This window comes from Gavia stellata, chromosome 21 (assembly GCF_030936135.1).
Source record: "Gavia stellata isolate bGavSte3 chromosome 21, bGavSte3.hap2, whole genome shotgun sequence".
NCBI classification, from domain to species: domain Eukaryota; kingdom Metazoa; phylum Chordata; class Aves; order Gaviiformes; family Gaviidae; genus Gavia; species Gavia stellata.
This window is the reverse complement of record NC_082614.1, coordinates 4,284,139-4,309,194: the sequence shown is the minus strand read 5'-3', so window position 1 is coordinate 4,309,194 and position 25,056 is coordinate 4,284,139. Positions and strand designations below refer to the sequence as shown.

General features: G+C 47.2%; 1 protein-coding gene across 1 annotated transcript in view; it reads right to left on the bottom strand.

The window, feature by feature from the left end:
* Positions 1–25,056, bottom strand: part of BICDL1 (BICD family like cargo adaptor 1) — a 48,519-nt gene continuing 23,463 nt past the window's right edge. The window contains exons 3-11 of the mRNA XM_059827853.1: positions 15,731–15,847; positions 15,026–15,037; positions 13,530–13,676; positions 12,348–12,527; positions 11,819–12,037; positions 10,498–10,641; positions 7,145–7,275; positions 4,371–4,491; positions 1–201 (exon numbers count right to left, since the gene is read on the bottom strand). Of these exons, the coding sequence (XP_059683836.1) occupies positions 1–201; positions 4,371–4,491; positions 7,145–7,275; positions 10,498–10,641; positions 11,819–12,037; positions 12,348–12,527; positions 13,530–13,676; positions 15,026–15,037; positions 15,731–15,847 (1,272 nt within the window). The remainder of the gene's footprint in view (positions 202–4,370; positions 4,492–7,144; positions 7,276–10,497; positions 10,642–11,818; positions 12,038–12,347; positions 12,528–13,529; positions 13,677–15,025; positions 15,038–15,730; positions 15,848–25,056) is intronic.

The following is a 25,056-nucleotide window of genomic DNA, read 5'->3' as shown; positions in this document are numbered from 1 at the left end:
TTAATTTTTCTTGAAAAAGGAAAAGAGACGGTTCCCTTCTGCCCCAACGGGCTCGTTCCCCTGCTGCTCCGGCCTGAACACGGGGGAGGGTCTGGCATTCCGCTTTGCGCTGTAGCCACTGGAGAAGGAATAAGCAAGCTGGCTCCATTCCTTCGGGTGTTTGTCCATCAGCTGCTGGTCAATGACCCTGTGCATGTCATCCTGCAGCAGAGGGAGAGGAGAGGGTTGTTAGTGGCAGCTGATGCTCAAAGGGAGCTCGCGCAGGGACGCAGCTGAAATGGGTGTGAAATGTGCTGTGATGAGATGGAGAAGGGATGACAAGAGTGGGGACAGGTCTAGCTCCCCACTTGGCAGCAGGCTTAGCCTTGCTTGCCACCGTGAGGATTTTTAGTGAGCGAGGAAAATAAATCACACAATTCTGAGGGATAAATTGCTCAGGTGGTCTCGCAGAGGAGCATCGTGCCTTCTTGGGACTCTGTGACACCCCTAAACTATGTTTCCCTGCTGTCTGCAGCTTGCAGATGTCCCCTTTGGGGGGAGAAATAAATAAAAAAGAACAAATGCAGCTAAAAGCAAATGCCAGAGAAAGTAAGGATGTCTGTCCTGAGCCGGTCTATGTGCTTGCCGCGTGGAGCAGGCAGGCAGGTAGGCATGACAGAGCTGCCTTCACAGCCACTGTTAGCAAGTCTTCTTCGGGGAAGGTGCTGCCAGGAGCCAAGGGGCTGGGGCCAGGCGTGGGCCCAGCAGACCCCATATGGGTTTTGCACCAGACTTAACCAAAGAGATCTGCGTTCCCCCCTTAGACTCGCTCCTTCCCCTAGAGCCAGCAGAGCGGTGGGAGCTCTCTGACTGACAGCTTGGCATGAACAACTGCACTGTGGTTTTTTAGGTGTACCAGAAACGCTCTGGTTTCATCTATGTTTGCAGCACAGTGAAACTGCTCTACACAAAATAGTCAGTTCTGTTGCCACTAATGACGTGCTAACGCATTCCTTGAAAACCTACAAATTTTAAACCTTCAGATCCATTATTTCTGCTATAATTGCATATTTGAACTGTAGCTTAGTGAAAACATGTGTATGCAAACTAGCCCGACAGGAGAAATCTACTGTTCTCCTAGCGGTTTGGTCCCTGATTAGGACTGAGGGCACTATCTGGTGAGAACAAGGATACTCTGGATGGGCTGTAGTGGTGGAAGTGCTGTTCATTCAGCACCTCATGCAGGGCAGCCCATCAGGGCAGCACTGAGATGGAAAGGAAGGTGCTGCCATTGCTCAGCGGGTGCCCCAGATGCTCTGTAGCTTGATGTGGAATAAAACCAGCCAACTTGGAGTGGAAACTTGAGTGATGACTAATCTCTTGTTGCAGCGTTTTCTCCAGGAAAAAGGATTAATAGCCATGGTCTGGACCTGAATTTAGTATGGGGACTTTCCCTGGGGGAGTAGGAGGGTGCAGAGCTACATGGACTGGGGAAGCTTTGGATCTTTTTAGGGCAGGGCTGAAAAGGGGAAAGGCAGAAGGAGAGTTGAAGAGGTTAAGGTAAACATCAGCATTAAGGTGAAACAGGTTTCCAGAGGTGAAGCTGCCATGTGAAAATGCATAGCACTTGGATTTTGAAGGCACCTTTTTTAGCAAATGAGGTAGGCACCTAGGGTCCAGCATGGCAGATCTGTGTCCTTGGTTAACCACGTAACAAGGGATGAGTATGATTTTAAAATATTTTTTTATATATATATACAAAAAAATTTATATATAAAAAAATACAGTATGCACTATTGAGAGTGCATTGCGTCCAGGTCCCTGTCTGTCCGACGCATGAATCGGAGAGCACAGCACTTGTCTGTGGAGATTCGGGGTGGATGTACACAGCAAAGCTGGGGCAGAGCTGCGGTCCCTGCCTTGGCACTGGCCCGTGGCAGAGGAGTGTCTGGGACACAGAGGGAGGATAAACACCAGGGTACGAGACCTGTCTGATAAAGAGGTCCCATAAAGCTGGATAACATGGTACTGGTGTGCTCCGAGCGTTCCGGGCAGGAGTTTCTGCTCTTCGCAGAAGGGGTGAGGCTGAAGGAGGTGCAAATGGCATGTATCCTCTTCGTGAGCTGGAGCTGGGCTCCCTTGCATGAGATAAGGGTTGGAGCTGCCCAAAGTGACCTTGGAGGCTGGTGGCTGTGGCCGTGCAGGGTGCAGATCTCTGCTGGCACTGCAGCATTTTCTAACCTAAAGGTGCCCCTGTTGCTATAGCACTGAAGCCACTGAGCTCTCGTTTCAAAGAAGCAGCCCTCTTCACTTCAAAGTTTGCTCCATCTTCCTTCCCTACTCGCAGTAATGCCCCTCCTGCCCTCAGTCAGATAATGAATACCAGTGGGGGTCAGATTAGGCATGGGGGTGAGGTGCACATCCACTCCTGTGCTAGGCTCAGATGTGCAGGGTTTTGCTTGTGGCATATTTTATAGCCTGTATGATTATGCGCTTACAGAAAACTGTAATCTTGTTAATGGTCCTTGGTAAAGTGCAGACTAGAAGTGTGCAAGAGCAAAACTTTACCAGATTAAAGCCTCCATTTATGCCCAGCTAAAGCAGAGAATCTCATCCCATTTTCTTAGAAACATTCAGCTTTGCAAAACAGTCCCCAAAAGAAATAAATCGCCTGACTTGTTTTGCGCCTCTGTGGTTGAGCTTCTGTTCTGGGGACATTAGGTGCTTGGAAACTATTTTGCTACTGCATAATAATATTTTAGGTCAGTATGTTGGAGAAAACTTTCTGCAGTGCTAGTGGGCCTGATCCTCATCTCAGAGAGCTGATGGGAGCAGGATTGGGGTTGCTGTATTGCTGCAATCGGACGACATAGTGTGAAGTGAGAAAGCAAATGCCTGTTGTTAAAAGCCTAAGCTGGGGATATTCCAGCACTAAATACTGAGTCTACTAGTAAGAGGGTCTCAATTTATACCACCCATCCAAACTGAAGCAGAACTTGGATACAGACAGCTCCTATGCAGAGCATTGGATGTCACCTACTAGATAACAAGGCTGAGAAGTAAAATCCCAGACTGTATTTCAAGAAGTTTTCCAGATACTAGATATGCTGAATACAGGGGATTAATGATATGTGTGCCTCAGCCTGGCTTTCCCCGTGGTGACCTGGAGGGGTAAAGCCTCACCATGCGGTGTAGGATGCTGCCCCTTGTGCCCTGGCCTGGTGCTGGGTTGGGGGGTGTGTGCTTGCAGAACATCGGTGGGTGACGGAGACCCCCCACTGACCCCTCTTGCTAGATGACAGCGAGGACAGAGGCGGATGTGGGTGATGGTGGAAGCGAATGGAGCAGGCGAGGGGATGGCGGGTGCTTGGTGAGGGTGCGGGGAGCTCACCTCAAAGGCAGGAGGGGTGTACGACTAAAGCTGTTGGTACAGGAACTGAGAAAGGCCACTAGATCAGAAACCAAAGGAGCCAGATAGTAAAAAGCCCTGAGGAAGCAAACTGTAAGCAGGAGAAAGAAAAGAAAAAAAGAAAAGAAGAGAAACGAAAACACAGTGGAGTTGAAACAGGAGCGAGGTTGTACGGGAGAGGTTTCTACCGGTCAAGCTGGTTGTTAGTAGAGTCGGGGTCTTGCATGGTCTGCAACGAATTACTATAATTGGCCCTGACCTCTTCTCTTGTATCTGCTTTTTTTCTATTAAAGTAACTAGTTTCAGTGCTAGTTTCCAGGAGGAGACAGCTTTATCTGCTCTCAAGGGCTCTCTGCCTTTATGTGGATCTTCTGCACTGACCCCAAGCAGAGCATCTCCAGGGCAGCCTCTGAACTGCTGTGGGTTTGGGTTTTTTTACCTTGGTGGAGAGCTGAGATTTTAGCTTCTCCATCTTGCTGGATCTTCTGAGTTGATGAAAAGAGTGCAGCTATACCGCGAAACAATTGCCACAACCTCTCTCCTCCCACCTTTCTGTTCCGTTACGGAAATGCAAGGACGTGCTGTGCCCACACGCCCCCAAGGCTGTGCCTGCCCTGGGACATCTCCTGCATGGACACCTTAGCTCCCCAGGCCACAGCAGGTTACTCTGCAAAGTCTATGTTACCCATGCCACATGCAGTCACGAGATACAGTTTGTTTCTCCATTTTAAATGGGTATTCCTCTATAATTAATTAACAGCTCACAGCTGAAAGGCTTTGAGCAGGGGAGGGATGTGTTTCGCCCCCTTGAGCACCACTGCATCACTGGCTCCTGCAGAGCCAGAAGCAAACGCTCCTATCTATGGATGCTCGGGCTGAGAACGCAGCAAACCCACAGGGAGGGGGGGAAAAGTCACCCAGAGATGCCTTCTGGGCTGCGTGCCACCCAGACCCTGCCCTGCAGTGACAGGGTGCTGCTCACCTGCCAGGCCTCCAGCTGCTGCGAGAGGTTCACCTTCTGCTGGATGGCGTCCAGCAGCTGGCTGTTGAGGGACATCATGTCGATCTTGCACTTGGCCAGCTCCACCTCCACTGCGTTCTTCCTGGGGGGAGAGTGAGAAATTGGGGCATGTGACTTTTTCTTTTTTTTTTTTAAAGGACGTGTTAAACATATCCTCGAGGAGAAGTCAACAATTTCTCTCACTGGCAAGTCCCCAAATCCTAAGCTGTTCATCTCCATTGTATTCTGGACAATCTATTCATCTAAAGAGTGGGACATCATTACTATAAAAAAGGAGATTTCTGGTAAGCACACTATGAAGAATACAAAAAGATATTCAGATACACTGCTGTGTAAGATAATATAGTGTGTCTGGATAACGTGCAGGATCTGCCATTAAAAATGGAGATCTAAACCAATGTAGAATCTACATATAAATATTTTTTCCTTTTGTTTACTAATGCACAGGAAAGGAAATGGTATGTGCTAAAAACCAATGATCTGTGTCTGATCACTTGACCAATAAGTTGCAATATAAAACAAAAAAACCCCCTCAAAGAGTACAATTTTGCTTTCAGTTGGGACTTGGACTGAAGGAAGGAAGAAATGAGGGAAGAAAGTTTATCACAGCGTATGCTTTTTAAGTATGACAAACTGTTAAAATTGTTGTAATTAAATGTTATGCTTTAAGGAAAGCTCCCAATTTCAATGGGGTCGTGCTGGCCCTTGGGAACACCGTTGCTGCGTTTCTTTCCAGGCGTTTGGTGGCCACTGGGCATGTGACATTATGGCCAAGGTTGCCCGAGGGGCCCTGAGTGCTCAGTGGCTGAGAGGTTCCAGCTGCTACTGGCTAGTGGAAAGGAATTGTCCTCTAGGAAGGAGCAATTTCCTAAGCTGCCCAAGCTGGGAATTGCTGCTTACCATGCTGGGAGCACACAGATGAGCGCAAACCTTACATTTTCAATTAACTGCTGTGTGATGGAAAATTGTAACATGACTTGCTGGGAACAATCTTTCCTTGCAAACATTTTCGGGAGAAATAATTGCATCTTATTAACTGTAGCTAATTCATCGCCTCCTAATAGCTCCCTTGTGCTCCCCTGCAGAAGAGCAATTTGGGAATTTGTGTTTATGTTCCAGGTAGTGGTTGCTTAACACCTCCTATTATAGGATCCTATTTTCCTGTTGCTTCCCATGTTGCCAAACTTCAGCTTCAGGCTAAAAATTTTCCATGCCAGATGTCTGCCTCAGGCAGTGTTTTTATTTCTATTCAGAGTTAGGGCTTTTTTTGGGGAGGGCTTCAACAAAAGTGACTTAACCCTTGAGGTGTGAGGTGGGAAACATGTCACGAGCCTCCCAGGTGGCTTGCTGCCTGGGAGCAGCCCGCTTAGTCTGTGGAGGGATGCTTTCACTGCTAGCAATAAGATGCTCTTCTCTGCTTTCACTTGCAGCCACTTTCTGCTCATTAATCACCCACCACTCACCCGTGCACACTTGTCATGTCTCCCTTTCTCTGGGCTCCTGCCACTGCAGGACAGTCAGCCATAAATATTAGTGCTTTGTACCAGCAGGGTCATTAACTGCTGCGGAGAAGCTGTACCCTTCCACTCCCGGCTGTGGGTCTGAGCACCTTAAATAGCCTTTTGTTGTGAAGCTCCCCATTGCTGCTTGGATATTACTGGAGGATTTATCACGGCAGCAGCATGTTGCCATAGCCACAGCAGAACCAGCAACCCACGCGGACTGGAAATGTCAGAACCACCTCTCTGCACCCGGCAGCGCAGCTGGGATGCTCCTGATTTTTGCCAACAGATGGAGGTGTTACAGAGCACAGCGACAGGGAATTTGGTAGCTGACTAACCGTGCGAGAGCAGCGCGGATGATTGGGTCACTTAAAAAAAGACGAAGGGACTGCACATGCTGATTTAGCTCCCCACATCCTCAGGGGTGCAATGCTTTCTTGCTCCTCCTCTTGCCGAGGGCTTGAGTATTAGGCATTTCCATAAGGAGATGGACTGGTGGTGTCCTGGCCCACCTGCTTATTAAAGGGATTATCAGATGTATCCTTTCTATCTAGAGCACAGGGGGTTGAATGTTTCTGCCCCTCTCCTTGGGGCAAAGAGTGCTCAGGGTAGTGTGGCAAGCCCAAGCACAGAGCCAGGGAAGGGGGTTATGGGGTAGCAAAACTGCACAGGTCTGCAAGGATGATGGGGAAAATAAAGAGTAAAAACAGTGGGAGAATCATGAAAGGAGAAATAGAGAATTACAGGACTGGGGATGCAAAAAAGACCCTGGAACAGGAAAGGAGAGCGAGTAACCAGAGAAATGGTTTAGGGAAGCAGCCCAAGCAGGGCTGTAATGGGGATGGGCAGGAAACCAGGGTTGTGTGTCTGGAAGAGCAAAAGAAGAAAAATATGACAAATAGGGCAGACTTAGGTTGCCATTTGGTTCCCTGAAGTCCTCTCCTCCATGCTGTGACTTAGACCAGCACTGGGGATGGCAAAAACATGGTTCACAGCATCCTCCTAAATACCCCCAATCCTGCCATGGGGCAGCTCTGGAAACCGGCATCTCCTCCCCTGCTCCCAAGCTCCTGGCAGCATTCCTAATGCCAGCAAAGCCAAGACTCACTCCATCACTCTGTAACAGCTACTGAAATTCATGTACGGTGGGAGAAACCCACCCTGGAGGCATGTCCTGCTAAAGCACTCCTTAACTGCTAAGCCAGCCTGGCTTTGGCTGTTCATACCACTTACTTGGCAATGGCCTCATCTCGGTCCCTGATGGCCTGCAGGAGCCGTTCACTTGTCTCCTTGTCTTCAGCAGCACCTCGCAGCCGGTCCCGTTCTTCCTTCAGCGTCGTCATTTCCACACTCAGCAGCGTGACCTGTGAGCAGAGGGAGGGTGTGAAACCCAGGGCTGCTTGGACAAATTCACCATGAGTGGGGGGAAAAAAAAGCCACATGGGCCAACCTGGAGGCTGAGCTCCCCTGCTTGTAGGAGAAGCTGTGTCTGCTGGGAAGGGGCTGTTAGTGCTAGTGCAACCCCCCATGAAATGTGCCAGCTTGCCTTGGGATGCCAGCAGTGCTGGTCTGAGCAAGATGAGTTACCAGGATGGCCTCAGTAACATGCAGCAACAGCACTGAAAGCTGTGCAGCTGTGCGGGGCAAGACCCACCTTTGCTGTCCCAATGCCTTTAAACCCACTATGGCACCAGTGCTGAAATATTGCCCTTCTCCAAGTGGTTTGTCTTGTGCACACATCCTCTGAGTCTGCCTGTTGTATTCTGATCTTTCCAGGGTTAATCATTTAGCAGCAAATAAGATTTTTTCTTTGGGAGGGCTGTTATGTCTCTTGAAATAGTATGAAGCTGAAGACAAAGGATGTGAAAATTCCCTTTCACGCCATGGAAGGTGTTACTGGCACATCTTACAATTTTAATTAGACTTTAAAATATGTGCAGAGTGTTAAATAGTCTGAGAAATGATCTATCGTTTTGGTCCTGTGCAGAGTGAGTTAATAGGGTGTGAAATCATGCAAGGATTGCATTAGCACAGCTTTGCAATATTTCATACACATTTAATTTCTTTGTCTAGGGCACACACTTGCTCTGTTACGCTACTCCACCACCTGGAAACCCTTCCAGCGTTTGACCCACCTCCTTTCTCAAGATGCAGCTCAGTAGTGCTTGAATGCTTGAAGAAATCTTTAAATAGAGGGCAGACAGTCAAAAAGGGCTCATCATATCAACGGTGTAGGAGGATCTGCCGTTAGCACGGCATGGCTGGGTCGGGGGGGAGGAGGATGCGAACGCACCCTGTCTGTTTGCAGAGGCTTCCCGCTGTGCGCTGGGGCTGCCACAGAATCGGGGAGATCTGCCCGAGCTGTGCCCTCCCGCAGCTCAGCATGGGCTCACCTCAGAGCAATGATGTGATGGAGCGCAGTGGTGGGAGCTATGTGAAAGGTGCTGAGCTGAAATCCCAGGGGACAGTGGATCAAGAGGCCCAAAAAACTGTTTGGGGATAGGGTCGGGGTTTAACTGTTTTTGTCCGTGTTTCAGATAAGAGTGTGATGCCACAGAGGGAAACGGACTGCGCAGAAGGTGTGAAACCGCTTTCCAGTGTAGACAGAGGCAGGGGCGATTCCTGTCTCCACCAGCTCACCTTGCTCTCAGGCAGGAGCAATGAATGTGTGTGGTGCTACAAGGTCCCAAAAGCCTCGTAGTTTAGGAGGAGTTTCCCTTTTATTGTATCAATACCAGTGACAGCACAGAGGGATGCAGAGGCAGCAAAGCACTGCTGGCCCGGGGTGGACCAGATTTCCATGTGCATTGATTTTCTTTAGTACTGAACTGAAGACAATATTGCCTCTTCTATGGGAAGTGAGAATGATTATTAACCTTGAGCAAGTACAAGGCTGCATTATGGGCAAAAGCTGTAGGAGACATACTTGCTGCATGAGGCTGGAGTGCTTCTCCGAGAGCAATGTCTGCTGCATTTGTAGTTATGCCCCATCTTTCTCCATGTAACACAGAGGTGTGAGAAGAAAGTAGAACTGCAGTCTTCCCTTTGCTCCCTAAATATTCAGAGCTTTGGTAGTCAGGGACCCCTAAAAGCAGAAGACAGGGTTCCAGACATGTGATGCAGGGCAGGTCCTCTGGTCCTTCCTGGTTGGGGAGTTTGGGGAGACCAGCCACAGCAAAGAACAACCAATGCTGCTCCCTCCTGGTGTCCTGTCAAGCTCTCATGTGCCTGGGAGCAGTGGTAAGGAGGTGCTGCGTTTAGACAAGCAGGCCAGTGTATGGATGGTCACTCAAAATCTGTGAATAAGCCTCTAATGGTCTCTGTCAGCGCAGAACTATGGCAGCACGGTCAGAGGAGCATCTGGGCTCATGTCTCACTGGGGGCACAAGTTTGGACCCTTGAAGGTGCCTCTTGTGGTGGCCACATTGCTGAGAGGAGTAGTCCTCAAGGAAGGACGGGTGCCAGGGCTGCTCCCTCGCTGCAATCTGCCTCTGACCAGCTGCTCTGTCAGCAAGTCTATTTCCCATCCTCGTACACATGCAGCCATCACCACCAGGGGTATTTAATGATGCTCTCACTCTTTTTTCTTTGGCCCCATGGTGAGAGCTCCCATAGCCCTACGCGACCGACGCTGTCAGACCCCAGGTTGTGGTGACTTTCTGAACAGGGATGTGTTTTCTTTTCTCTTCTCCAAAGGGGTATGGAGAAAGGGTGATACAGCACTGCTGACAAAACCAGCCAAGCGCGTTAATCCCATTCCCTGCTCCAATGCAGTTGATGCTGCACAAGCAGCTGCGCCAATGGCTGCTTCTGCTGCAGCCTCCAGATCCCCTCCAGTTGTCCCATAGAGATAGGGATTGCAGAGCATCTCCTTGGCTGCCTGTGTCCATTTGCTGCTTTTGGCGTAAGACCTCAGACACAGACGATGCTACATTCAGTATGGATGCAGTGTGATTCTGTGCTTTGGGTGTGGTGTTGGTTTCAGGGTTGGATCATTTGTTGATGTTGAGATTGTCTTAACCAGTCCCTGTTGGCCCTGGGCTGCTGCCTGGTGCCAGGTTGGCCATGATTAAGATTCTCTAGGTGTGCATTTATGGTTTTTTTGTGATGCTGCTGTGGAAGGGGTTGAACCTTGTGCCACGCACAGCAGAGCAGCACTGTTTTGTCCATCCAGTGGTTGCATATACCCTTTACGACGATTTAGTGCAAGCAAGACGGGTCAGACTGAATACCTATGGGTTTCCAGTATCCCATATCAAGCAGCCTGGTACTTTGGGGTCTTCTGCTGAGCAGAATTTAAGCAAGACAGGTTGGCTGAAAAGCAAGTTGGGGGAAAGGTTTAAAGGAAGTTTGTCTTCTTGAGATGGTGTCTGGGAGGGGCTCCAGACAACTTGTCAAAAACTCTGATCCTAAATGCATGAAGCCTCTGCACTGCGTTTAACAGAGTCTCCCTCATCCAACCATAACTGGTTTTTGCCCACATCCTCCTGGGTTATTTATCATGTTGATCTCTTCTATGGAAGGCATGTCTTGGAGGATGAACACTGGTGTTACAAGACCACATGTACAGTATGGGAATTGCTAACCTGGCTGTGCAGTCGCTGCAGCTCCTCCAAACTCTGCCTCAGTTTTCCCCGTTCTCCCTCCATTAATTCCCTCAGGGCTCGTGAATCCTCGCTTGTTCGCCTGATCTGTTCCTCTAAGGTGTCGTCGTCACTTCGTCGAGAGCTCTGAGAGCGGGAGAGAAATCTCTTGCTCAGATTTCACTTTAAAACAGGCAATTGCATTAATTTGATACTGGTTTGGGATGGATGGTACTAAACAAGGAAGAAGAAAGTGTGAATGTGACTTTGGTAGAGTTTCAGTTTTGTTCCCATATACCTCCACAGTGGAAACATGCTCAGCCCAGGGTAGGGCTTCTACACATGGTAAAAAGACCATGTAGACATGTTCTCAACTTAGCATAAACCACATTTACAGAGACCTACTGACCACTTGGTAACATATGGCTACAGTCTCTGTGTTTGTAGACCTTTTGCAGGACTCTCTGTTTTCTACTTAACAAATATAACTTCATCTCTATGCTCAGCCTTCTTACCAGCTGCTACAGGCACTGAAACAAGGAGAGTGAGTACTCCCGTGCAGGTCTGCAGCTGCAGGGTCTGCACTGTCTTCCTCACCATGGCATCTCAAATAAGTCATACTGGCAATGCAACCAGCTTGTGGGTGATGGAAATAGGCCTGGTTTGAGCCATTGCAAGAAGTGAGGTGTTTTCTCATAATTCTGCACTCCTGTGGGTCCTGGGTGGTCCTCCATGCCATCCCCTTCTCCGCAGCAGCCCCGAAGCCATACTCCACAGACACCATCATGTGTCAGCAAAACCCTTTACCTGTCAATGGATTTGAGTCTGGCAGCTCTTGCCAAGACATTTGTACCCAGTGTCAATTCGTAGGGGCAGAACCTACCCACATGGGGGTTATGATGTTTTTGTGATACTATTGCTTATAAAGCAAGGCTAGGAAAATCCTAAGAGAAATAACTGAACCATGATGTATAAGACAATCTGCAGTATTTCCACAATGAAACTCTAACTTACTGCAAATCTCAAAGAAAGCCCACTTTCATTAATTTTCCAGAATGACTCCCAGACCAATGACGGTTGCATGAGCTTTAAACTTACGGTGGTCTGACCACTGCAGGCTGAAAACCCATGTGTTGGTTTGGCTCTTGGCTGACCATTTGAGACACATGGACCAGGCTCTGCACTGTGACAGCCCATGTCTGTGGGCCACAGAGGTTTTCTTGGAGACTGGGGACTTCAGAATCCAGTGGAAACCTGCAGCAAGCTCTGTCACCTGGGCCAGGGGACATGCACAAGCCAAGGTCACTCTGTGCCACCAACTTACCGTGGAGTCTGCCCCATCCAGCACATTTTGTATCAGTCTTTTCAGCTCGCTGAGAGCTGCCCGTAGGCTGCCGGCTGGGATGTCTTTGGCTGATGAGGTTTCTGAAGACTCATCCATGGAGGAGTCTGTAGAGACTGCAGAGTCTGCGCTGTCGTTTCCTCTGAGATGGGAGCAGAGATATCGCACCTGGCAATATGCTTCCCAGAGCTGCAGCCTCAGCTGGAACAAGAGACCCTGACATTAGCCTGGGACATCAAGGCCATGGAGATCTGCCTTCCATGGTGAAGTGAGGCATGTGACTGCCAAACTTCGCAAATATTTGTCTAGCTTGTTATGTTGGTTTTGAAATGGATGCAGAGATTTACTTTCATATGGTCAAAATGGTGTTGATTCCAGAGCTGAGACCACAACCCCAGTTTTCTGGCTCTTGGTTCAGCTCCAAATCCAGATCAAATGCATTAAACTCCCTCTCCCTCTGGCGCTGGTCACAGAGGTCCACGGGCTTTCCCAGGGGCCGGAGGGCAAATACCTGTTCTCGTTCTTGTTCCAGCTCCTCTGCCTCCATGCTCTGCTCTATCTCAGATAGCAGGGATGTGCTGGTCGTGTTGAAATTTTGGAGACTTCTCTCCTCACTGAGCTCTTCTACCTTCCCCTGCAGCTGCCGGTAGGACAGCCGTACCTCCTGGAGCTCCAGCTGGCTTTGGTGCAGCTTGCAAAGAAAATAAATGAATTTGTCAAGGAAGCAGGAAAAAAAAAATATTTGTGGAGGTGATATGGACTGGATGAATCTCTAGGTTTGTGACAGAGCTGAGAGTGTCACGAAAGAGAGTTTCCAGCCAGGAGGAAAGTACTCTTGGCTGGTATTGCTATTTATTGGAGCTTAATAATCTCCAAATGTCATTAGGCACTGTTTAGACTCCAGAATATCATGAAAGATAAAAATAGCAGGTTAATCAGCACTAAAATGAGGAACATTGTGAAGAAGTTGGGGCTCAGGTAAAAAAATTTGCTGAAAACAACACAGCAGGAAGTGAATGTAAAAAGAAAAGTAATATAGTCATGTTTTCAAAAAATCTATACACATATACAAATACAAATGTATACGAAAAAAGGGAAAAAAAGATTCAGGGCTCTTTTGGAGAGCTGGGAATCCAGTGGTTGTCAACCCACAAAAGAGAAATGGAAAAATCTTGCTCTCTACTAAGATGCCTGAAGCCACAGAGGTGCCAGCTTATTCTCCAGGGAGTGACATTTGGTGACGCACGGGTGCGAACACCATGGGGCTTGTTGTGAAACCATCTAAGCAGTGAGAGCTACGAGGCCAGTTACTGCCCTCTGGGACAGCGGGCTCTAAAGAAGCCCCTTCTGAAGCCAATTCTACTAGTAAAAATTTAAGTAAAATGAACTGCAACCAGAGTTCCTTGCTTCTTTTTACATTTACCTCATTTCCCCAGCACCTTGTCCCACTCCCTTGCTCAGATCTCCCTCTCAAGCTGCTCTTTGCTGTCAAGAGGCCCCATTGCGGCTTCTGTTATCTGTCCCTATGGGGAACACCCAGGACCTTGCTTGCTGCCGTGCTTACATGAGCCATTTTGTTCTTCCAGTTGCCTTGTCTCCCGGTTCCTGATTATCTTCCTGGTCAATTTTGCCCCAAACTACACCTTTTACTCCATTTTCCCCCCTCTTCCCTATCCCATTGCTGCCGCCTCACCTGCAGGTCCTTGTCATGGCTTTGCCTCTCCAGGATGAGGACTCGGTCCTGCAGCTCCTCCACGGTTCCCTGGAGCAGGTCGTTCTCCTCCATCATGGCACTAAGGCGATGCTCCAGCTCCCGCTTTCTGTCTGTCAGCATTTTGATCTGCGGAGCAAAGAGAGTCAGTGTCTAACCCTGCACCTTCCAGGGAGCAGAGAGGAGGGAAATCACATTCCCAAGAGAGAAATGAAACAGCACATACGTATTCTGTACCTGTATGAGAGAAACTGTTTCTCTGTGTGTAGTTTAAAACTTAGGACGGCTCTGAAAGGAAAATCCTCCTTCCCTAGGCTGCAGGGGCAGCTCCAAAGGGGCTGGGTCTGCTCTGGCAGGAGGCCAGGGAGCAGGCAGAAGTGTCCCAACTGATTAAGCAGAGACCAGCCCTGCTCGCCCATTGTACCTTAAAATTTGCAAGACTGGGCAAGATTAGTTACTTTTCCTGGATGGTCCTTGACTGAGCATGGTGGCATTTTTTCCTCTATGGGTGCTGGAGACCACAGGGTAAGCCTTCGGGATCCTGCTCCCTGCAGGGCTGTGCCACAGCACTGCCCATACGCTTTTCTGAATTGCTGCATGTTCTCCAGGTCCTCACCAGGGATTTTTCTGTCTTTTTACTTGTGAAGACTCCTTTCTGTGCCATGCTTATTTTTAGTCTCCCAGTGATCGGTTGCCTTTAAAATTGGTTCATTTCTTTTAATTGCCAAGGGCAGCAATTTCAGGTGAAGAGGGACAATGTGCCAAGCAAAACCTCTGTGATTCAGTTAGCTGGGAACAGTGCACAGGATGAATCAGCGCTAGCCAAGGTCACTTCTTGTTTAATCAAGAAAAAGAAGCCTTTCCCAGGTTAGTACACACAGGACCTCTGGGGAATGTGTATGCCATTTACCAGTCCAGTATCACCCTAAATATTCCCTATGGCCTCCTTTCAATTCATGAACCATAGACAAATTCAGCAACTTCCCACTGCTTTCTTGGCCTCTTTGGGACTTTGTCTCTTTGCTGCTTTCCAGGTTGCTGGAAAGATTTGGCATGAAGGAATGTTAGCAAAGTGTGTGGACTTGCTATTTCTGCAGGGTAAAGGCTGCTGTAGGTATTAGAAAGCTGCTCTTAGGTGACTAATGGTTTCTGAGATGTCTCTTCCCACCACCGTCATGATTTGCGTGGGTTGGAGAAAAGGGATGCGAGAAAAATAGGAGGTATAATCCAGAGATTGTAGCAAGAGTTCATATTTGGTATCCAAACCAGTAATGAACACCCTGTAAATGACCATGTAACAGAAAAAACATAGCTCTGCCGTAGGCCCTGAGCCATAGGAAGGGCACAGGGGGAAAGCGATTTGGAAAGCAAGAGTCAGGAAGGAGGCGAGGAGGCAAGGTGAGGCATGCACAGTGACAGGCATGCATGATGACAGCAATGCACGCGCGGGCAAACCCTTTCCGAGCCTCTGTACTTACTTCAAGGACCTGCTGCTCCACACCAAGGGGAGGGGAAGAAAAGGCGAGGGACCAGCAGGGAGCAGGTGGGAGCGGAAGAAAAGAAGAAATTGAGAGATTTTAGGAAAAGCTCTTCCACACAGCTTATAAATAAAAAAAGTGGTAGGGTAGTAGAGTTGGACATCTTCTACCCCTCTGGTTCCTGCTTACATGGTCTCCAGTGACCCCATCAGGGAAGGGAAGAAGAAGGAAGGTAATATCATTCCTGCTAATGTACCAGAGCTAAAACAGGCAGGGACTCCTTGCTTTCCCACGTGCATAGCTCAGAGGCAGGAGAGGATTGCTGCTTTCTTGGCAAGCATGAGAAACAGAAAAAAAACCCTTGCAGACCTTCCCACCATGCCCCTGAGTTTAATCTGTACTGGGCAGCAGTCCTGCAAGAGCACAGCCATGGTTTAGCTCCTGGAAGATCTTTCTCATCCGTTCATATTGCAGGCATGCTTGTGGTCGAGGCAGCAGTGGAAGCTGGCCCGTGCCACCCCAGCCAGCCCTGGGTTGCAGCAAAAATCCTCACTGGTGGAGTCCTTTGCCCCACAGCTGCCATCCTTCTCTTTGTTTGCTCCAAGCAGCAGGTTTTGTTTTACCCAGTTCAGAGGGGTTCATTATACAACTTAAAACAGCCCTGGCCAACTTTTGAAGGAGTGAGGCCAAGCGCAGGTGACTTACCTCGGCCTGGAGACTCTCGAGCCGCACAATGTGTTGGCTGCTGGAGGAGTTCTTCTCCCGAAAGTCCTCCCGGAGGGTGTGGACCTGCAGGGAGAGCTGCCGTTCCACCTCCGACGCCTGCAAGGAGACAACAGCTGGAGTTACCTGAGGGGGTTGTCCCATAGATGGAAAGCCGTTATCTTCTCCTACCCAAGGGAAGATCTGCCCCAATATGACTTCTGCACAAGCCCTAGTTTTGGCAGAAACTCTGAAGCCTGCAGAGTCTGGATGAGGGAGAAGCTCATCCTGGATGGACATTGAGGAAAGCAGCCATTTAGACCATGTTGGTTTTCCCCTGGGGCAGCCAAAGGGACACAACCCATAACTTTTTTCCATTGCAAAATAGCATGAAGACTCCCATGCCCTACAGGGAGTTTAGTTTTCCTCAAAAATAGTAGCCTGATCCAGGTTGAGGAGACCAGGCCACCCACAAAAGCAGAGGGGAGGTGATCTCCATAGACCCCAGGAAACACTGCTATTAAATTTACACTTTCTAAACCACTGAACATCTTTGGCACTGCTCTAAAATAACAAATGCTCTTTGTCTCTGATTTCTGGCTCCCATCAGGGCCAGACGGAGAAGCATCCGCTCCACATGACTGTCGGTGCAGGATCGCTGGGCTTGGCCCTCTTTCCTATTTCGAAGGAGGGATGCCCCATTTATGAGGGGTGGTTTAAGGACAGGGGAAAGGCCATTCCTACCTGCAGGATCCCGGCTGCAGACAGCCTGTATAAATGAGAGCTTAGACATGTTAACTACTCTCCAGACAGCTTTATGGCTGATTTTTACATGGTGAACACACTTGTTTAGGCTTCAAAGAGAACATAAGGTTTTTATGACAAATCCCTAATGAGACAGCACAAATGGATGGTTTTCTATTTAATTAGCATCCATCAGGTTCCATTACACTTAGGCACGGACCGCTCCCTCCGGCAGATTAGCTGGAAGTGAACTGATCCCCCTCAAGAGGCAGCATTGCCATCCTGCTCAGGGTACAGACAGAGCCGTATGTCCAATGGCAAATGCCGTCAGCGGCCACAATGCCTTAGACAGGGAGGAAAGACAGGAGGGAGGGATGGGGGCAAGAGGAGAAAACCCGCATTAGGGTCAGCAGCTGTGGGCAGGTTTGGGAGTGCATCCTTATGTCTCGCAAATGCGGGTCAGGATTTGACCCAGGGTGCTCTGGCTGACAGGGAGCCCAAGGCAGCAGCTCCACCAAAGGGTGCAATGACTTTGCTCTAGCAGCTTGTGACCTGAGGAATGAGCACACAGACCCAGCCTGAGCTGCCCACAAAGGTAACACTACCGCCTTTTAAAAACGGTCCCTTATTTTGCAGTCTGCAGCAAAATAATGCAAATCAGAAGCAAGAGGTAAATGGCTGTTCCAGCTCCATCAAGTGGAGGAAGCTGTAGTTGCCCCCAACACTGCTTGCTTGCAGGGGCAGCAGAAGACAGAAGCGCGGCTATCAAAATCAGCCAGGCTCTTACCACTGGCTTCTACAATGAGAAATGGTTTCCAATAATAAGAAATAATCTTATCTACCAATTGGTTTTTAGTTCCCTTCTTATCCTGGATTAGCATAACTGGTCTTTTTCCCTTCTTTAAAGTCTCACATTGGAGGCCTTTGCCTATTGCCCTCACCTCATTTATTTAATAAAGCTTCTTTGCACAGGCAGAGTACACAAAATATAATGATAGCATGGCATTATAGAAAGGGCTTGATTGTTTTTCTTCCCTTAAGCAGCTATAGATTTCAAAGCATCCTGCACAGCTATTAATTGGTGACACTAAAGAAGATGGATGGATTATGCTTTTTTTGAATGATTCACTTGCTTTTCTAAAGACTGCTGAAACATCTTCATGCTGAAATACTCCGCAGGAACTAGTAAGGATGAAAAAGCACCAGATGAAAAGCACCGAAGGATTTTGCCTGCAAAATGCTGACCATACTCCCAAGGAGCACAAGTGGTACCAGATGAGATGACACACCAGTATTTGATGGGTAACTGCATAACATAATTTATATGCTAGAACAGTTCTATGTACAGACAATGTAAATGTACACTATAGCAGTAAGAAACAAGGGAGTGTTAATGGCATTGTAAAAATCCCTGGTAAGACAATATATAGTTGCTCTTGCTAGTTCTGGTCCCCATGCTCAGTTTGGAGCAGGTGAAGGGATGGGCTGCAAGGGTGATCCAGATTGTGGAAAGTCTGTTTTGTGAAAGGAGACTAAAAAAGGATGGCTTGTTTTATCTCATGCAATGAATGCTGAGAGAGGACTCCCTATAAATACATCACGGATAAGCACACGGAAGGGAGAAGCGCTATTCAAGCAGAAGCACAATTTTGGCAGAAAAAATTATGTGAATAAGCTGGTTAAGAATATATTAAGGCTCGGATTAGGAAGATTTCTACATTTCCAAGGAGCTGCAGTAGGATTCCTCCTCCTGCACCATTACAGTAGGAGAAATGGTGGCAAAAATTGATTTTGTGATGGAGCTGGATCACTTTATCATGCAGTTTCTTTCAGAGCGCTGCCTACGACAGAAGGGAAATGAATTGACCTCAAAGGTCCTTTCTGGTACTAGACTGCTTGCAGGACTGTAGGGTTTGTATTCACCAGCTTTAAATCATCATCTGGAATTTATCTACTTGCTGCTTAGCTTACACGCTCACATATCTTATTCCCGCAGTTATAGCCCACATGGAGGGAAGAAAGGACTCAGTTATTGTTAGCATTTAGGGTCCTAAAGCAGAGAGGATGTTACAGTGTCACCTCAGCATACACCATTCACATCCTATCTCATGTAGTAAAGTAAAAATAATACTTTCTTTAGCAACATACACTGCAGAACACTTTCTCTGACCAGCCGTTTAACAGAAGTAAACAGAAATGACTGTATCATGTGTTTCCCTCCACAGGAGAACAAGAAAAAGTCTTCATCCAGTTCTTCTAGATAGGGAAATGGCTGATACCTTTAGTCTCACCTTTGCAAAGATTTGATTTTTCATAGACATGAGACAAAGTCTTCTGAGCTGAGCTCTGGTCATGGAAACCCCCTTTTCATGCTACATTTATTTCAGAGATTATTAATACTGCTGCTGAACTACCCTTTCTAATTGATTATAAAGTCTAGATTTTAACATCAATTTGCATTATTTTATGGAAAGCCACCTTGACCGTGTCCAGTATTTGTCAGGCTTTATGGCGTATTGTCATACGTCTGCTTGGGTTCTCCACACTGCTGTACATGTGTGCATGTGTACATGTGTGTTTTAAATCATGAGCTCACTACTGATTACTTCTAATATGCTCCTTTACTTAGTGTCATCAGAAGATGTAATCTTTTATCTACATTTTCCCTTTGTTGCTCAAATAAGCTATGGCTTTTGTTGAATTAAAGTGAGTTTCTTCTGCCTCAGCCAGTCTGGCTCTACTCTCATTATGCAAACTGTAGGGCTTTCTATTCCCCATCAGTGTTTTCCTAAACATTAAAAGCTAAAACCTTTTGTGGTTACATCAATCATTTAGCGATGCATTGATTTTGCTAGAGAGAAGTAATATTCTTTCCAGAAAGGCAGACATATATCGCCCAACATCATAGCTTTGCTCTGTAGTTAAGAAAGAATTAATTTCCTGGGTATAGGCAAATTAGCCAACACAGCCACCAGGCAGAGTTTGAAACATGTGCAAAAGCATAGACATCAATTCACAATTAGATATATTCAATCAACTGTGAGATTTGTTTTCTGGACTTCAGGCAAGGTTAAGATGAGATTTGGGCAGTGCAAGAAGAAAGGAAGAGCAGGAGGACATTTTGGCCTCTGCTCTAATTAAGGGCTTTTTTTCATTGCAAACCTGATTAAGTTTATCTCGTGATTAATTCTGAGGTGCTAAAATACACAAAACTGTAGATATTGGGCAGAAAAATATGGCTTACCTGCTACTGTAACTCTGTGAGGTTTAACATCTGGAATATATGAGCAATAAATAAATTAAATAAATGTAAATAAATTAAATAAATGTAAATAAATTGGAGCACTGACGCTCCTGTGAAGAGGGGATCTTTGAAATGTTTGGGATGGACTGTGAGAAATGAATGGCCTGTAGGTTAGTCTCATTCAAAGGAAACCCTCTTCTGGAGGAAGATTTGCTAGATAAAATTAACTGCATACAAAATACCCAGCTGTAAGTCATCTCAGAAAGAAAAGGAGAATGGAAAAAGTTTAATAGTCTGTAGCTGGGTGAAGAAACCAATGTTTCCATATGATTTACTTCTACAAACAAGATGATTCAAATTTAACAAAGGATATTGAAGATTTTCTTGCCTAAAATAGCTAAGAAATAGAAGTCCTAATTAGTGCTAAATTTGTAACACTCAGGAGAGCGTGCTACCCCTTTTATTAATTTGCTAATAGATGAGTTCAAGGGACTCCCCGTTCTCACTGTGGTACTATTAACACTTCAAACCACTAATCGCTGCCTCCCCTGGCTTCAGGTTCCTGGATTCCCAGCTCTTCTCTGGGAGGAAAATATATTTGGCTACTGAAACGCAAGCAAAGGAGGAAACAACAAACATCTTGCTTTAGAACAATAATTAAAAAAAAAAACATTAATCTGCCTGCTGAGGGAAGCCCCAGAGGATTGGGACTGATGCCCCGCCACCGCAGCCAGCACCCCGGCACCCCGGTACCCACCGGCAGTGGTTGGGAGCCTGGTTTTCTGGGCTAGCCAACCCATGCCAAGAAAGCAGTGAGGCCATGGCGATTTTCCAGCCCTCGGCATGCTGGCACCATAAACAACCACCTATATTTTGCATACCTGAAGGTTGCCCAGTTTGGGAATCTTTGAGAGATTTTTACCGAAGCTTTTAATTCAGGTCTACTTTAAGTTGTTATTCAAAGCGTTAGCTTATCCAGGAAAGTGTTTATGTAATAGCAGCATTTGCCATTCGTCACCTTTTGAGGGCTTCAGTTGGCATTTGCTGACTTACGTGCACAGAGGAGGGATTCCCCGACACACGGCCCCTGCGTCGCGGCACCCTCAGCCCTGTTACGGCAACGCCGCCGGACGTGTGGAGAAGAGCAATGTCATCGTGGTGGGTTGGCCAGACGCCCACCCAGCTGCTCTCTCACTCCTCCCCGCCAACGAGACGGGGGAGAAAATAAGATGGAAAAGCTCGTGGGCTGAGATAAAGACAGGGAGATCACTGACACAGATGCAGAGGAATTTGAAGGAATAACACTGACTGGGAGACGTAATGGGCAAAGCTCGGACTGGCCATTGCCAGGGACTAGATCAAGAGTGGGGATTTTTTTGTTGTTGTAAAGTGGTGAAGGGGTGAGGGGTGGAGCTGTACTGAGTGTGTATGTTGCCCACCTTCACGGTGTTGTGATGATGCCTCTTTGATTTTAGCGCGAGGAGATTTTTTTGTGGTTGATATCGTCGGTGAAGTTTGTGAAGGGTGTGCGACGAGAGCGTATTTTAATGACAATTCTTAAATACGCGTTTCATCGAGGCGAGGGGTAGAATTTATTGAGTCTAGGTGACCAGGCATGGGCAGTGGGGCTGCAGGGACCTCTCTGAGGAGAGGCTGGGGCTGCCCCATGCTGGACACAGCCGGTTCCAGCTGGTTCCACAACAGCTCCACTGCAGGGCACAGCTGAGCCTGTCAGCGACACCAGCGGCACCTCTGGAAAAATGTATTTAAGAAAGGACAAAACACTGTCTGGCAGTGACGAGTGAGGTAAAAAGTGTGAAAAACAGCCCCGTGAGCACCAAGTTTGAAGGAAGAGGAGGAGGAGGACCTATCTAAGCCTTCTCCGGAGGACCTCTTCCCACCGTTCCCCAGTGCAGCGCAGAACATTGGAGCTGGGGAGTGTTGTGCATCATGGCCGGGGCCAGCATTGTCCCCATCTCTGCCAAATGATGTGCTGGGGCTGAATCCCTCTCTGCTTCCCTCATCCCTCGCTCTGCTACTGCCCAGGTGTGGGGAAATTTAACTAAACAAAGCACATAGTGGCTTGGTCCTGGTGTGACAGCCGTCACTGCCTGGAGAAATTTTGTGGAAAAATGAGAATTCAGGAAACCTGGAACACTTCCAAAATATTTTGGTTGTAAACATCCAACAGAGACCATTAACATTGATCTCATGGGATATTTTTAGAAAAAATGGATTTTTAAGACTGTAAAGGTGCTAGGATAGCGCTATGTATTATATACCTATTATATATCCAGTAGCTATAAGCAGACTGGCAGGTGGATTAAATACCAGTAGCCAGAGTGAGTATATCTGCTCAGCTTTTGCAGGTAAGATTTACTTTCTAACACAGGTTTCTTTCTGCTCAGGAACCATCTCTGCAACCTGCCATTGCACCCGTCTGCCCCCTCCCCACTGTTCTTCTTGGTTTTGACCTCAGCTGGCTGCTGCTTCGTTCAGGTAAGATCTGTGAGGCAGCCACAGTAGGTATATGCAGCATCCATCCTGAGGTCTCCTCAGTGGGGCCTGGCACTGAAGTCATACATCTATATGAAATTGTGAGCTGGATGTGGCACACTGTCTGCCTGTCTCTGTCACCTTTTTCAGTGCAATTCAGGCAAATAACTTCATCTCTGGCATTTGGTGCCTTTGTACCATGCACGTTCACACTCAGCTACCTGCGATGGTCTTTACACCCCTGCAGGTCTCCTCCGGGTTATTCCTTCTCTCTTCTTATTCAGACAGTCCAATAAATCCATATCTGCTTAGACAGAAGGGTTTGATTTTGTCACACACTGCCTGACTTCCTTTGTTACAGCCATACAGGCTGATGAGCCTTCCCTTCAATGGGAAACAGGCTAATGTTGTAAAGTACAGGCTAGCTACCTAGGTTGGGGGATCCTATACTGACAACAGAGCAGGTGGACAAAAGAGGAAACAAATGCGCATTTTTTAGTACAAAACAGGCCTGTCAAGAAAAAAAGGAATCAAAGATCTAAAGGATGAGGATCCTTAATTGCCAAAACAAGGAGTCTGAGTAATGGAGAAGAGGCACTGGAATTATTCTTTCATAAGCATCAGGCTCAGGACGGGACATGTTACTGATGGGAAAAGCATTAAACATAGTCTGAGAGGATTCTGTGAGACATAGGACAGCAGTGGCATCTTATGCTAAGATCTGCACTACTTCCACAGTCGTGACTTTTTGGAAATATGATACTTCATTGCTTGTGCGAAAGTAAGAATTCTTTGCTGCAGACCTGTTCCCCTCTCCCTTCTGTAGGACAAGCAGGAAATGCTTAGCATGTCCTTTGATCTCACTCCTATTTACCTGAGTTTTAAAATAAAACAAACCAAGAATGTGAGTAGTTTCCTCTCAACACACCTCGGTCATGCAGTGAGCTCCTGTGGATGGCAATGAGTTAATGCCACATCAGGTCAGATGCCTCACACCTGAGAGGCAGAGGCCAGTGGGGGAGTTCCCTATAATAGACAGCAGGGAGCAGGTGGGGTTTTTTCTGTGTGGGGCTGGGCTTGCACCTTGTCGTTGAGGTGGAGAAGCACTGTTAGAGTGGAGATGTTTAGCTCCTTGGTGGAAACCTCCACACAACCTGAACCTCCTCAGCCTGAAGATGGATTGCCTGGTTTTGGGGGTGAAGTGCTTGTACTGGCTGACTTTGGTTGCTCCCCATGTTCCTCATGGCTGGAGGGCTAGAAGTGCTGCTGGAGATAACTGCTGTTAATACTCAGGCACATTAAGGTACTGCTACTTTTTTCTTTCCAAGTGTCCTTGAAAAATCCTTTTAATAATGATAGTGAACTTTTGCTGCATCACTAAGTAAAGTGTGAAAGAGTAGATAGTCAGGGTTTTCCTGGCAATGCAATTGTTCTTCCCCCCCCCCCTCCTCCTATAAGGCTAGCTGATATATGAGAACCAGTTTGCAAGACAAACATCTGAATGCATTGGCAAAGAGCTTAGGGGAATGAATGCAAAATGGTGGTCTTCATCTTGTTTTTCAGTAAGTGCTCGGATAACTTTTTGGCTGAGGTCAAAAACCATTAGTTTAGGCTAAATCATCTTACAGGGTTAGGAACTGCTGTTCAGAGCAGAAGCAAAGACAGTTGTGTGCAATACAGGGGTAACTCTAGCTAGGTGTAATGATTCTAGGTTCATTGTTTGAATGAAAGAAATAGCTTCACAAGTGGATGTGGCTTGTGCACATGTTTTAGGAGGTGCTTAAACACGAGTCTCCCTTTTTTGTGGTTTATTCTTGACCTAAGCATTTGGCTCTTGCAGAGAGGAAAATACAATGTGTAGAAAAATGAGTCAGCCTGCTTCCTGTGGGAGGGACTGCTGGAGGCCTGCTGCTTTGAATGCTGCAATAAATTAGCACTGGAGATAACTCAGAGGACAAAGTGTGCCTGGAGGACACGCAATGCTAAGTAGTGCACGAAGTGGCTCTTGCTCTCGGTATGCAAATTCTGCTTGCAGAAGAAATGTGGGAGATGAGACAGCCTTGCACAGTGGCTTCTAGGGCTTGTGTCTGTTGTAGGGCTCTGAATGGAGAGCTGAATATGGGGCTTGTTTGCAGCAACTTGGCTCCTGGTTGTTGAGAGGAAATAGAGTAATAAAGTGTAACACTAGCAGGCTCTTCTAGTTCTGTGTAGATGCTGCACCTGAGCTTGAATGAGGCATTTGTTCCTCTGCACTTGAGTTATCTATTTGTGAATGGAAGCAGAAAGGCTTATGGCTTAAATAATCAAGTCCAGTGATGCTAAAGTGGAGCTGAGAAGAACCATCACATTAATTTCAGTGGAGCACAGCTTGGGTCAGTGTGTTGCAAGGGGGTCTGGGACCTTCAGGTTAAAAAGACTCTTGTCCCCCCACACCTATGTGCAAGACTGCAGTTTCTGAAGTTTTGCCTTAGCTTAGCAGAAGGAACTGGTACAGTTTGAAAGCTGGATGGTTTGTGGTTTGCATCAGTAAGTTCAGTCATCTGCTCTCCTAGATAACTTCTAATACGTTTCTAATGCTTAATTTTCATGAATAAGTTATTTTTCCCTGACGAAAGGCACATTTTATCTTGATAGAGCATTTTGGCCAAGTTACCTTTGATGTGGGTTTTTAATCCAGATTTTTTGAGCTTAGCCTGACTTTTCTACTTGACCTAAAGGCTGGAAAATATTTTTTCCAGTAAAATTCTAGTAAGCCATAAGTGTGGGTCAGATGATAGCCTAATGAAATACAAAATGCCTGACTAGTTTGGAAATAGCCAAACTGGAAACATGGAGTCTTAACATG